Source organism: Hyperolius riggenbachi, chromosome 2, assembly GCF_040937935.1.
Source record: "Hyperolius riggenbachi isolate aHypRig1 chromosome 2, aHypRig1.pri, whole genome shotgun sequence".
In the NCBI taxonomy this organism is placed as follows: domain Eukaryota; kingdom Metazoa; phylum Chordata; class Amphibia; order Anura; family Hyperoliidae; genus Hyperolius; species Hyperolius riggenbachi.
Window position 1 is genome coordinate 58,411,175 of NC_090647.1, and position 13,756 is coordinate 58,424,930.

Genomic DNA, 13,756 nt, shown 5'->3' on the forward strand with positions numbered 1-13,756 from the left:
AGTATAGTAGATTTCATATATTGTTACAGTAAAGCTGTTACTGAACAGCTTCTGTAACAAAAACGCCTGCAAAACCGCTCTGAAGTGCCGTTTTTCAGAGCGGTTTGCGTTTTTCCTATACTTAACATTGAGGCAGAAACGCATCCGCAATCCAAAAAATGTCTCACCCAGGCATTTTTCGTTTCTGCAAAACGCCTGCCGCTCTGGTGTGCACCACCCCATTGAGATACATTGACCAAGCAGATCCGCAGCCGCAAGCGGATCTGAAAACGCCCAAAAAGCCGCTCGGTGTGCACCAGCCCTCAGTGACAAGAAAAGGAGGTAAAATTCATTTAGGTGGTAGGTTGTATGATTTTTTTGAGTTTTTAAATCTGCTGCTAATGTTATCCTATGTGTCTGTGCACACTGGAGCAATGAGGTTTTGTAAAAAAAAAACCATAGCATTACATTGGGAAGAGCTTTTAGAGGTTTCAAAAGCTCTTCCCAATGTAATGCTATGGGGTTTTTTACAAAACCTCATTGCTCCAGTGTGCACAGACACATAGGATAACATTAGCAGCAGATTTAAAAAGTCAAAACGCTCAGAAAAACTCCTCTGGTGTGCACCAGGCCTTACTGTGATGTGTGCTGAACAGCAAGGCTGTTATTCCCAAGCTCGTAAGGAGGCCGGCAGGACGCATAACAGATACTGCAAAGCATTCTGGGGCTGCCTCTTCTCCCCACTGCACTACCTTGTGTCATCCCCTTCATTTCCATATCACGCCCTAAGGCTGCTTTCACAGCCTAAACTCACAGCACTGAAAAATCACAGGGCACATGTTCCGTAATGCCCCATACTCACGGGCTACAATTGTTGCTGTCGCTAGCACACGGGAGCGTGTGCGCGACAGTATAGGCGACAGCTCGTCGCCAGGTCCCTCCGCATACACACGGCGGAGGGACCTGGCAACTGATGTGACGGAAGCTGTCGCCGACTTTCCTCCCCCCGCCAGAAGCTCAGGGTATTCCCTGCTGGTTGCTGTCGCTAGTCCGCATACACACGCGGACTAGCGACAGTTGCGGCGAACGAGTGACGGTTGGCGGTGCGCGCCCGTGTTGCGGCTCATACTCACGGGCGACCTGTCGCCGCAACACGCGCGTGTCACGTGGTTGCGGCGACAATTGTAGCCCGTGAGTATGGGCCATTAGAGTATACTGCATGAGTCCACTATTGTTCCTAGCCACATGGCTAATTAATATTCACTGCACAGTAGTGTTGTCCATTAGGATCTTTTTTGAGTGGAATCAATTTTTTGTGAGTGGAATCATCAGGAAGCAGGGAGGACATGACGACACAATTGGCTTCATAGGAGACAGACAAACATGGAACCTGCCATGAGCTGTCAGGAGCATCATTCTCTGCGAATACTATATACAAATTCTGTGAAATCCAAACGTGGACAGTGAAATGCATATGTAATGTAAGTAGAGCCAATATTTAGCTACTGATATGTGGTTTTTTTTCTCTGAGACCCTATACCTAACAGCTCCTCTTTAAGGGGTTTTATGACTGCAGTCCTTAAGAAGTGGTTAAAATAACTCCATAATTCTAAAGTTAAAGACAGGCTGTTAATTAACTGCGTGTGAAAATAACTACAGAGGAAGTAACTTAACTACAGAGGGGGTAACTTAACTACAGAGGAGGTAACTTAAGGAATGAAGAGATAAGATAACTCACTTAGTGGTGGCAAGTTTTCTCTTGCCTTATTATCTCCAGCATGATCTTAGTGAATTGAGGCCAAAGTGATGTATGCATTTATTCATTATCAGAACACAATAACAGTTACAGCAATAAAAAACAGCTTAAAGGGATGCTTAAGTCTGTAAAAGAAAATACCAGCCGCCTGCAGCCATCCTGTGCCCTCGCAGTCTTGATCGAATCCTCCTGTCCCCCACCGCCGCTATAGCAGCATAGGGGGAGCTATTGTGGCTGGGAACGCGAAGAATCACTCGCGTTCCCAGCCTGTCGGGTCCTGACGGCAAAACCGGAAGTGGCCGCTGGCGGATTCAGGAGAATCGGAGCGACTCTACGTGGGCACCGATCAGCTGCAGGGGGCTGAGGGAAGCCCCAGGTGAGTAAAACTCATTTTTTTTATCTGACTTAAGGATCGCTCTAAGAGAACCCTGGGCGGATATTTGAATTGTTAAGAGACCACAGAGGCATGTCCTGTGCATAATGACATGCCTCTGGGTCTCGCTATTCTAGACTCTAGTCCCCCGCGGGGTCTCCTGTGCCATGCTGTAAAAATCGCCCGGCTAGCAACAGTCTCCTTGTCGTTAGCGGTCTATTTACCTTTTGTATGTCATTCAGTCCGCGCTCCCCCGCCTCCTGTGAGCTTCCTCCAATCTGAAGCTAAACTATGACCCAGGAAGTACCCCCCAGGTCGCGGCTTAGCTTCCGATTGGCGGAAGCTCAGAGGAGGCGGGCAGCGGCGGGGAAGCGCGCATTGAATGACATACAGAAGGTAAATAGACGGGTAGCAACAAGGAGACTGTCGCTAGCCGGGCGCTTTTTACAGAATGGCATAGGAGACCCCGGGGGGGGGGGGGGGGGGAGGGAAATAGGGGCGGCAATAGCGAGACACATAGTGCAAAGGACATGCGTCTGTGGTCTCTTAAAGAGAACCAGAGATGAAGCACCCTCTTGTATTTTACCTTATAAATCAGTGGGAACATGACAGTAAACACCTAATCTGCCCTTTGTTTCATTGTTCTCTGTGTAATCTGACTGTTATCACGTCTGATAAGAATCCCCGACTGAGAAGTCAGGCTGCTCCGTCTAGCTTTGCTACAGAAAGATTATAGCTAAGTCTGTCTTCTGTGGTGTTATTTCAAGCCCAAGCCTGCCCCCTTGTGGCTTTGCTATAATGACTCAGCAATAATCATTCCCAGCAAAGCCAGATTTAATTGCTCAGTCTGGGATTCTTGTGACTGCTGTTAACAGACACTTTTAGCAGTGAGGGTGAAACAGAGAGCATGGTAAGTGTTTTCTCTAATGTTCTTACTGATATATATGGTAAAATACATGAGGGGGCTTTGTCTCTGGTTCCCTTTAAGATTTCAAATACCCGACTCGGTTTCTCTTTAACTGAGAGTGATATGGATGTTTCCTGTTAAACAATACCAGTTGCCTAGCTGTCCTGCTGATCTCTTTGGCTGCAGTAGTGGCTGAATCACACACCTGAAACAAGCATGCAGCTAATACAGTCTGACTTCAGTCAGAGCACCTGATCTGCTGCATGCTTGTTGAGGGGCTGTGGCTAAAAGTATTAGAGACACAGGATCAGCAGGAGAGTCAGGCAACTGGTATTATTTTAAAAGGAAAAATTCATATCCTTCTCAGTTTAGGTTCCCTTTAAAGGGATACTTAAGTGTACCAAAAAAAGTTCGTTTTACCTGGGGCTTCTACCGGCCCCCTACAGTCGACCTGACGATCCTCCGGTCTCCCGCTGCAACTCAGTTTAGGTTTCGGCAACTGAGCCTGTCGCCGGCCACAGGCACAGTACAAGAAAATCTCTACTGCGCCTGCACAGGGCGCTCCCGTTGCCAGTAGAGCAAACGAGGACACCTGTGACCAGGGCCCCTAGGTGCAGTGGACGGCGTCAAGCTCAGTTACTGAAACTGAGCTGCGGCGGGGGACCGGCCGGGCTGGTCCCCCGCCGGCACGGGCACAGGTCGACTGTAGGGGGCCGGTAGAAGCCCCAGGTAAGTAAAACTGGCTTTTTTTTGGTACACTTAATTATTTCTTTAAAGAGAACCTGAGATACCTGGGGCTTCTTTCAGCCCCCTTCGGCCTGATCTGCCCCTCGTTGCCGTCCTCCGCCCTCTGGATCCTCCATAAGGGCTCCCGTAAGTTTTCCTTACCGAGGATCCAGAAGGCGGAGGACAGCGGTGAGGGACAGATCAGGCAGAAGAGGGCTGGAGGAAGCCCCAGGTATGTATACATTTTTTCTATCCCCCGTCTCAGGTACACATTGAACTAGGGAGAGCCATATCTATGCCAGGGTTTAGGATGGACTGAGAGATGGAGAAAGGTGTTCTTCATGATAAACCACACCTTTCCTACAAATAATTTCAGCTGTGCCAAAAATATGTGAGGACCTCGGCTCTTCAGGACTGGAGTTGGACCTCCTTGGTACAGTCGATGGAAGAGTGCAGTGAATTCAGATTTCATTGCTTAGAATAAGTACAGATGGGGGTATTTTATATATAGATCTTCAGAAAACATCTCTTGAAATCCTGTCTGGGGAATGAGTCATATTGAATTTCTCCTGGGAGTTTACCTGAAGCACAGTCCTCCTTTGTCCTTCTTTCTTTAAATACATAATTTGCATATGTATTTTTTTCCTCATGAATATTACTGAGCATTCTCATGAGGCTGTCAGTTTGTTGCGCTATGTTTAGCATTTTTTAGCATTAACATTTCTCCTGTGTGTTGAAGTATTTGTAAGAGGTAGATACTGGATCTGGCATTTTGGAAGGATGTTGAAATCACTGGAGCTGATTTATCAAAAGGAGTGGGGGGAGATTCGAAGCAAATGTGATGTGAAATGGGTACAGAAAAAAAGCGGTTTCTCAGACTGACCAATCGGAATCATTGATCTATACATCTCCATTTTTTACAGTATTCAAAGATGCCAGCATCATAGGAATCAATATGGTTGCAGGGTGGGAAGACCCCCTAGGAACAGTGCGATGTGGCGATATTCTCCACACACTGGTGCAGCCTCAATATTCCACTCAGGGGCGGCGCCAGGGGGGTGCTTGGGGGTGCTCGAGCACCCCCTAGAATTGTCCAAGCACCCCCAAAGCACCCCCTGGAGTGAACTGACTTCAGGCGTCTAAAAGACGCCAAGTCAGTTCACACAGCGGCAGCACGGAGCAGCAGGCAGGGCTACGGTAAGATGGCCGCCCGGAGCCCTGTTCTGCAGACTTCGGGCGGCCATTTTCCCGTAGCCCTGCTCTCTGCATGCAGGCAGGAAGTCTCGTCGTGACGTCGGGAAGGAAGAGGATCGGGGCGCGCGGGCGCTGCGCGCCACAATGAGGTCGGGACTCGGGACAGGAGGTCGGGAAAGAAGGTCTTCTGGCTGTAGGTGAGTAAATGGGTTTTTCTTTTCTTTTTCAGGTGATGCTGATTGTGCATATTGGGGTCATTTCTGCTACGGATTGTGCATATTGGGGTCATATCTGCTACGGATTGTGCATATTGGGGTCATATCTGCTACCGATTGTGCATATTGGGGTCATATCTGCTACCGATTGTGCATATTGGGGTCATATCTGCTACCGATTGTGCATATTGGGGCCATATCTGCTACCGATTGTGCATATTGGGGTCATTTCTGCTACCGATTGTACATATTGGGGTCATTTCTGCTACCGATTGTGCATATTGGGGTCATATCTGCTACGGATTGTGCATATTGGGGTCATATCTGCTACGGATTGTGCATATTGGGGTCATATCTGCTACGGATTGTGCATATTGGGGTCATATCTGCTACGGATTGTGCATATTGGGGTCAAATCTGCTACGGATTGTGCATATTGGGGTCATATCTGCTACGGATTGTGCATATTGGGGTGATTTCTGCTACCGATTGTGCATATTGGGGTGATTTCTGCTACCAATTGTGCATATTGGGGTGATTTCTGCTACCGATTGTGCATATTGGGGTGATTTCTGCTACCGATTGTGCATATTGGGGTCATTTCTGCTACCGATTGTGCATATTGGGGTCATTTCTGCTACCGATTGTGCATATTGGGGTCATTTCTGCTACCGATTGTGCATATTGGGGTCATTTCTGCTACCGATTGTGCATATTGGGGTCATTTCTGCTACCGATTGTGCATATTGGGGTCATTTCTGCTACCGATTGTGCATATTGGGGTCATTTCTGCTACCGATTGTGCATATTGGGGTCATTTCTGCTACCGATTGTGCATATTGGGGTCATATCTGCTACCGATTGTGCATATTGGAGTAATATCTGCTACCGATTGTGCATATTGGGGTCATATCTGCTACCGATTGTGCATATTGGGGTCATATCTGCTACCGATTGTGCATATTGGGGTCATTTCTGCTACCGATTGTGCATATTGGGGTCATTTCTGCTACCGATTGTGCATATTGGGGTCATTTCTGCTACCGATTGTGCATATTGGGGTCATTTCTGCTACCGATTGTGCATATTGGGGTCATTTCTGCTACCGATTGTGCATATTGGGGTCATTTCTGCTACCGATTGTGCATATTGGGGTCATTTCTGCTACCGATTGTGCATATTGGGGTCATTTCTGCTACCGATTGTGCATATTGGAGTAATATCTGCTACCGATTGTGCATATTGGGGTCATATCTGCTACCGATTGTGCATATTGGGGCCATATCTGCTACCGATTGTGCATATTGGGGCCATATCTGCTACCGATTGTGCATATTGGGGCCATATCTGCTACCGATTGTGCATATTGGGGCCATATCTGCTACCGATTGTGCATATTGGGGCCATATCTGCTACCGATTGTGCATATTGGGGCCATATCTGATAACGATTGTGCATATTGGGGCCATATCTGATAACGATTGTGCATATTGGGATCATTGGACATGTTTTTTGTTAAAATCTGCTCACATTACGTGTATTTTCTTGAGAAAACCTGCACAATTATGTGAATTTTCTGGGAAAAGGGTCACCAAAACTTGGGCCCTCTGTCTTTGCGTTGCACTTTTAAAGGGAACCCGAGGTGAGAATAATATTGAGGCTGCCATATTTATCTCCCTTTAAGCAATACCAGTTGCCTGGCTGCCGTGCTGGTCCTCTGCCTCTTATTCTTTCAACCATAGACCCTGAACAAGCATGCAGCAGGTCAGGGGTTTCTGACAATATTGTCAGAACTGACAAGATTAGCTGCATGGCTTGTTTCTGGTGTAATTCAGTTCACTACTACAGCCAAATAGATCAGCAGGGCTGCCAGGCAACTAGTATTGTTTAAAAGGAAATAAATATGGCAGCCACCATATCACTCTAACCCTGGGTTCACTTTAAATTACAGTTAGCCCCGCCCTCATCCGGTCATGACCACGCCCATTTATTCGCCACGGCGCGCTTCGCGCGCCGCAGGTTGTAGCCACACCCATTTTTTGCCTCATCAGCTCCCCCGGGAATTGGTCCAGCACCTGCATAGCACCCCCTAAAAAAATTTCCTGGAGCCGCCACTGATTCCACTAAAAACAACATAAAAACAAAAAGTTCTGACTGTGTGTGTATGTAAGTCTGCTGCCTTCATGGGTTGTTTAACCCTTTGGGGACTTGCTGCCTAACCCCCCTTAAAGGATACCCGAAGTGACATGTGACATGATGAGATAGACATGTGTATGTACAGTGTCTAGCACACAAATTACTATGCTGTGTTCCTTTTTTTTCTTTCTCTGCCTGAAAGAGTTAAATATCAGGTATGCAAGTGGCTGACTCAGTCATGACTCCTGTATCTTTTAAGGACAAAGTCATTTTACATGCGGGGGGCACATTTGGGGGGGTCAGGCAGCCGGATCCCCAGTATGTCTTGCATGGCATGGTGTGGCCAGCTGTCCCCTGTTTTGCCAGCAGCCTTTACTCACCTCCCAGGCTCCAGCGATGAGCAGCTCTTGACGTCATCAAGCCGGGACCCGACACTTAATGCAGAGCGAGCGGTGATGCCGGTGTAATATCTGATTGTGCTGCCCGGAAGCTTCCTTCCACACTGAGTAGCAAACAAGCTCAGTGGGAAGTTAATGATACTGCTGGAGGTAAAATACTAAATATCCTCACTTCCACAACTCTTACATTTCCCAAATGTTCAGGGTAGGGAGGGGACCCCCCAAACTACCTCTATACCAAATTGCAGCCCCCGAGACCCGCTGGTTCAGGAGATAGATTACAGAAACCTATCTCAGGAACCAGCGGGTATCAGGGGCTGCAATTTGGCATAGAGGTCGTTCTGGGGGTTCCCTCCATACCCTGAAAATTTGGGGAGTGTAAGAGGTGTGGGAGCGGAGATATTTAGTATTTTACCACCAGCAGCATCATTCAATACGAAATGTGGCCGCACAGTCTCCTACTGCGCATGCGGGGCAGCGCAAATCAACAGGCAGCGTAATCAGACACAACACCGGCCAGAGCGGAGGTGAGCGACTATCACCAGGGGAACGTCAGGAAGGTGATTCCCCGTCCTTTCCTTCCCCTTAGACCTCCGCTGTCAATAGTGATCACAATAGTGATCAATAGTGATTGCGATGGCTCCTGATCACTGAGCGGAGATGTCATATGACAGCTTAATCTCACCTCTCGGGTGCGCACGATCACTCTGAGAGCGCAAATGGAAGGTGGTGTAAAATCTGTTGACCCTCATACTATATGAGGTGGTAAAATTGGCCAAATCATTGACCAATCAAAATGAGATGTGTGTATGCACCGTTATTCAGATCCCAGGACTTTTAATCCCCACAATGAGAAATAGGGGAAAAAGGACCACATTAGTTCTGTATGGACTTTGGAGTACATACAGATGTTTCTCTCTACCATGTGACGTGTCAGTTTAGGTACACATTAACCAGAGGAAGGGAACCACTGGGGGTGCTTCACTGCATATTATATCCTGTATAGTACATTGGGAGGACAGGTAAAAAAGGGTGTATTAGATTATACTTAAAGGGGCACTATGGCGAAAAATTGTAAAATTTAACATATGTGCAAACATAGACAAATTAGAAGTACATTTTTTCCAGAGTGAAATGAGCCATAAATTATTTTTCTCCTATGTTGCTGTCACTTACAGTAGGTAGTAGAAATTTGACAGAAGCGACAGGTTTTGGACTAGTCCATCTCTTCATGGGGGGATTCTCAGTGATTTATTTATTTTCAAAAGCACTTAGTGAATGGCAGTTGCTCTGTCCAACTGCCCAAAAAAACTGTGTAACGAGCAGGGAAGCTGGCCAGCATCATTGTTTAAATCCTTTTTAGGGAATATCTTTATAAAGAATAAAAGCCTTGCTGAGAATCCCCTATGAAGAGATGGACTAGTCCAAAACCTGTTGCTTTTGTCAGATTTATACTACCTACTGTAAGTGACAGCAACATAGGAGAAAAGTAATTTATGGCTCATTTTACTCTGGAAAATACTTACTTCTTATTTGTCTATGTTTGCACATATTTTAAATTTTACAATTTTTCGCCATAGCGCCCCTTTAACCTCTTGACGACCAGCTAACGCCGATCGGCGTAAACTGGTTGTCTGCGGGTTTCCATGGAAACGGCCGCTCGTTCACGGAGGGTGTCTCCGTGAACTGCCTGCGAGCCTCCGATCGCGGGGAAGAAATCCCCAGTGTTTACACTGTACGGCACTGCAGCAGCGCCGTAAAGGAGATCGGCGATCCCTGGCCTCTGATAGGCCGGGGATCGCTGCCGTCTGATAGGCTGAAGCCTATCAGAGGCGATACAGGACGTATCACCATCCTGTACCGCCCACAGAGCCAGGGAGAGGGAGGGGGAATAGCGATGCGGAGGGGGTCTTTGAGGAGCCCCTGCAAGGCACAGCAGAGCGGCGGCGATCAGACCCCCCCAGCAGGACATCCCCCCAGTGGGGAAAAAAGGGGGGGGGGGGGTAGTCTGATCGCCCTGCCTGCAATACGATCTGTGCTGGGGGCTGAAGAGCCCACCCAGCACAGATCAATGGGAAATCACTTGGTCGGCAAGTGGTTAAGCATAAATGGTATTCTCTGGTGACTGTTGTACAATTCATGGTAAACAAATTAGTGTCAGATTGACTTTAGCTTCTACTTAAAATGCATCACAGTAATTACCTTTGGTTTTTGATTATTATGTTGTTGAGCAGCTGCCAGGTCAAATTCCTGGCAAGTGTGAGCTTACTTGCCCATTATAGTTTGATTCAGATGTTTTTTTTTGTTATATATGACTTTGTCCTGTTTCTAATACCATCACCTATTAGTGGGAAAAAATACTAAGGACTGATATTACCTTTCTCACCTTATTTTTAGTATGTTATCACGTCCTTAGTGCTAAAACAGTATATGAAGTACAAGGTGAGATATGAAAAGTTTATTATAAGGCAATACTGTTCAGAGGTGATATCCTGATGCTGGTGGCATCTTGTCATAACATTTATGCTGAACTGTTTTCAGATAGCACAAGTTTGCCCCTTGCTGGCTATATAGATGAAAACATATTTAAAGTGTGTTAGTGGAATTACAGTCTGGCTTAATAAACCATTAAAAACCTGTTTCCCCATTATTGCGTATGTAGTTACCCTACTACTGGTTACCTCCAGATCACAGTGCAGAAGGGCTGGAAAATATCGAGATGTTGTATTCCTTTCATTCAATAAAGGTCTTCAGTAATGAAAATTAGTGCTCTTCTACTTACAATCAGTGAAGCTTATACACAGAAGCACTGCTAAGTTGGCTTTGTCATAAGCTGTCCACACATTCAACACTTTTTTGCTTGATCTCTGACCAGTTTGATCACTTTGATTGAACTTGCCAGTTATGTATTGCTGCACCATATCTGCTTCAGTTACAATAGATTTGATGCAGTTTAGCCATTGAAAGTCTGATTGGACATGTTGAAATTGTTTGTGAAAGGGGGGATTGGCTGGGATGGTGGGGGATCAATGGCCTGTAGCATAGATGAAATCTATTCAAATTACATTTGCCTGGAATTCCAATGAGATAGGGATAGATCAGCTTGGTACATCAGGCAACACCTGACCTGTGTATGCCTAAGAAAATTTAGATTCTCTCCTATATAGAGGGAAGGCTTTGGATCTCATAGAGCATTCCCAGTCCTCTCTGTGACCTGATAGTATGCAGAACCAGCCTCTGTGTCCTAATAGCACTCTTAAAACCCACCTTGGGTTCTCTTTAAGGCCTCTTTTCCACGGATGGCTGAACTGCTCGTTTGTTGAGTAGTTCAGCCGCCCAGCTGTCGGCCACAAGTGACGTTTGGCTGCAATCACATGCAGTCAAATGGCAGCGTTCAATAACAGGGCGTTTGCGTTATCTGATGGCGAAAAACCATCTTAAGTTGCAATCGAGCATGGCAACCTCTGTGCTCAGATGCAGCTATATGGGGAGGCTGCCTGGTGGGCGGCAACAGGTGGTGAATTCACCTCCTTCAGCTGCTCATGGAAAAGAGGCCTAAGTCATTGTTTAGTGGTCGGTGATCAAAATATTGAAAAATTTAAAATCTGTCCTTATGGATATCCTGCACAAAATATATCCTTGGAGAAGAATTGAACTTGATAGTGGTTTCTAATTCATTTTCCACTTACACCTTTCTAACTCATCCACTCCCAACACATTTTTCCTGTAGTTAATAACGATGCTGAAAACATATAACTAATGTGTATGTTTATTTTTACCTAGGATCTTCAAATGCCTTAATATGTACCAAGTGGGACGCAATTACTATAATCCCGCTACTCCTGTGGAAATTCCTCAGCATAGGTATGTATTATTTGTTTTACTGGTAATTATTATTACATATTGACAGAAGTGGTTAGACCCCTTAATTACTGACAGACATTTGCCAACCAAAACAGTTGTTTGGGATTGTTTCAGTTGACAACCTTATGTCTGTACAGTTATCACATACATTTGATCGTGTCAGAAAAAGCGATTGGCCACAGCAGAATTTTTTGACCAACCACATTGTTCCTGTGAGCAGTGGGAGTCCTCCTGCTTCTTTACCCGACTCTGCTTTTCCACAGGACAGTTCATACTGCGTATGCACAGTCTCTAACTGACAACAAACTGTCAAAGAAACAGTAGATCCAAGATGAAAAACGAACTATAACAAGTAACTCATCTCTCTCTCTCTCTCTCTCTCTCTCTCTCTCTCTCTCTCTCTCTCTCTCTCTCTCTCTCTCTCTCTCTCTCTCTCTCTCTCTCTCTCTCTCTCTCTCTCTCTCTCTCTCTCTCTCTCTCTCTCTCTCTCTCTCTCTCTCTCTCTCTCTCTCTCTCTCTCTCTCTCTCTCTCTCTCTATCTATCTATCTATCTATCTATATATATATATATATATATATATATATATATATATATATATATATATATATATATATTCTAAAGTTTAGATAGTTTACACAGCAAATTCAGCTGCAAACAGCTTCAACGGTATATGATTATTTATTCCTGTGCTACAATGAGAGTGGCCATGTTCTATTTGTCACATTACACACAGGCAAGTTGATAGCATCTCCAGCCCTCAGCCTGTGACAAATTCAGTCCCCTCCCTCCTCCCCTCTGCCTCTGAAATCTCTGGCTAGTAACACCTCCCCTCCTCCTGCCCAGACTGAGCTCCCATAAGCCCGTGCTACTGTCTGAAAATGCCAAGGCACTCTGAAGCTGTGGGCAAGGCTTGTTTAGTTTATAGGGGATTAGAGTATTAAAACAAAACAAAAAAAGTATTTTACTTGAGGAATGCCCTATAAACTGTATGAAAGGAACACAATCATGCAATGAGGAAAAGTTTATCTCGGATCCACTTTAATGATCATCTTGGCCAACAATAGGATATTATTTGTACAAAGATTTCGTTTGCATCTTTGGAGCAGTGGTGGTTAACTTGCTATAAACCGAGAAGGCTTCAACTGCTCTGTGCACATACTGAAAAAGAAAGTGATCACTATCATTTATAAAGACAGAGTCATCCCTGCCATCAACCAGCGTGCTCCCACTGCCCCAAAGAATACATTAACATTCTGTAAGATAACTCACAGTTCACTGCCCAGTAACATGCTAGTAAAAGATGCTCCCTGGTCCCCCCTTAAAGAACAATTGATTTGAGATGGAGGCTGCCATATTTACTTTTTTTTAAAACAATATCAGTTGCCTGGCAGGTCTGCTGATTTTTCTGGCTTCATTAGAGTCTGAATCTCACAACAAGCATGACTAACCAGTCAAACTTAGTACACCTAATGGCAAAAATGGTTTAATTTCCCTAGTTCGACCCCCTAGCAGTCTCAAGAACGGCAATATGGCCCTTGGCCTAAAATGTTTGGCCACCTCTGCCAAGCAGATAAATTTGATCACATTACTGGAAAAACTATGTTGGTAGAGAAAACTAAAATTGTTGACAACTTATACCTTGCAGTAGCTAATGAAAAAACCTTCAGAAATCTAATAATCCTGCATGTGTATTTACTGATGAAAGCTAAAATGTGTAGCACGTGCTGATTAAAGACACTGCAAAGACATGGGCCTCATGTGATGAAACGCGGAAAAGCCGCTGTCTCTCAAGGCGAGGCGGCTGTTTCCGCGTCCAGCATGGCGTCACAACGCGGAAAAAACGCCGCATGCCGCTTAGGCAGAGCGGCGGAATCCGCATCGGAGGCGGCTCCCGCACTCAGTTCACTGGATACATTGCAAGACAGTACTGGTGTGGCTGGGACTGATAGTCCACCAAGATTCAGACTTACACGCGCGCGAGCACAGAGGCAGAGTTTAAATAGCAGTTAGAAGGGTGTCGGCTGACCAGCTGGGTCAGCTGACAAATTCCACTGCTCTCATTGGACCAGCAATTAGGGAGGTCCTGGAAAGGTCCTAGAGTATATATACTGCTGGTTGTTCACTTGCTCTTTGTCTGGCGTGCGATCACATATGTGGAAGCACCCAGATCCGTAGTCAGATCCGCAAGTGTGCCGGGACCAGCTGGA

General features: G+C 45.8%; 1 protein-coding gene across 1 annotated transcript in view; it reads left to right on the top strand.

Annotated features, from left to right (window-relative positions):
- The window catches only part of PIWIL4 (piwi like RNA-mediated gene silencing 4), a 313,719-nt gene that overhangs the window by 115,404 nt on the left and 184,559 nt on the right, over positions 1-13,756 (top strand). The window contains exon 7 of the mRNA XM_068266824.1: positions 11,468-11,548. Coding sequence (XP_068122925.1) covers positions 11,468-11,548 — 81 coding nt within the window. The remainder of the gene's footprint in view (positions 1-11,467; positions 11,549-13,756) is intronic.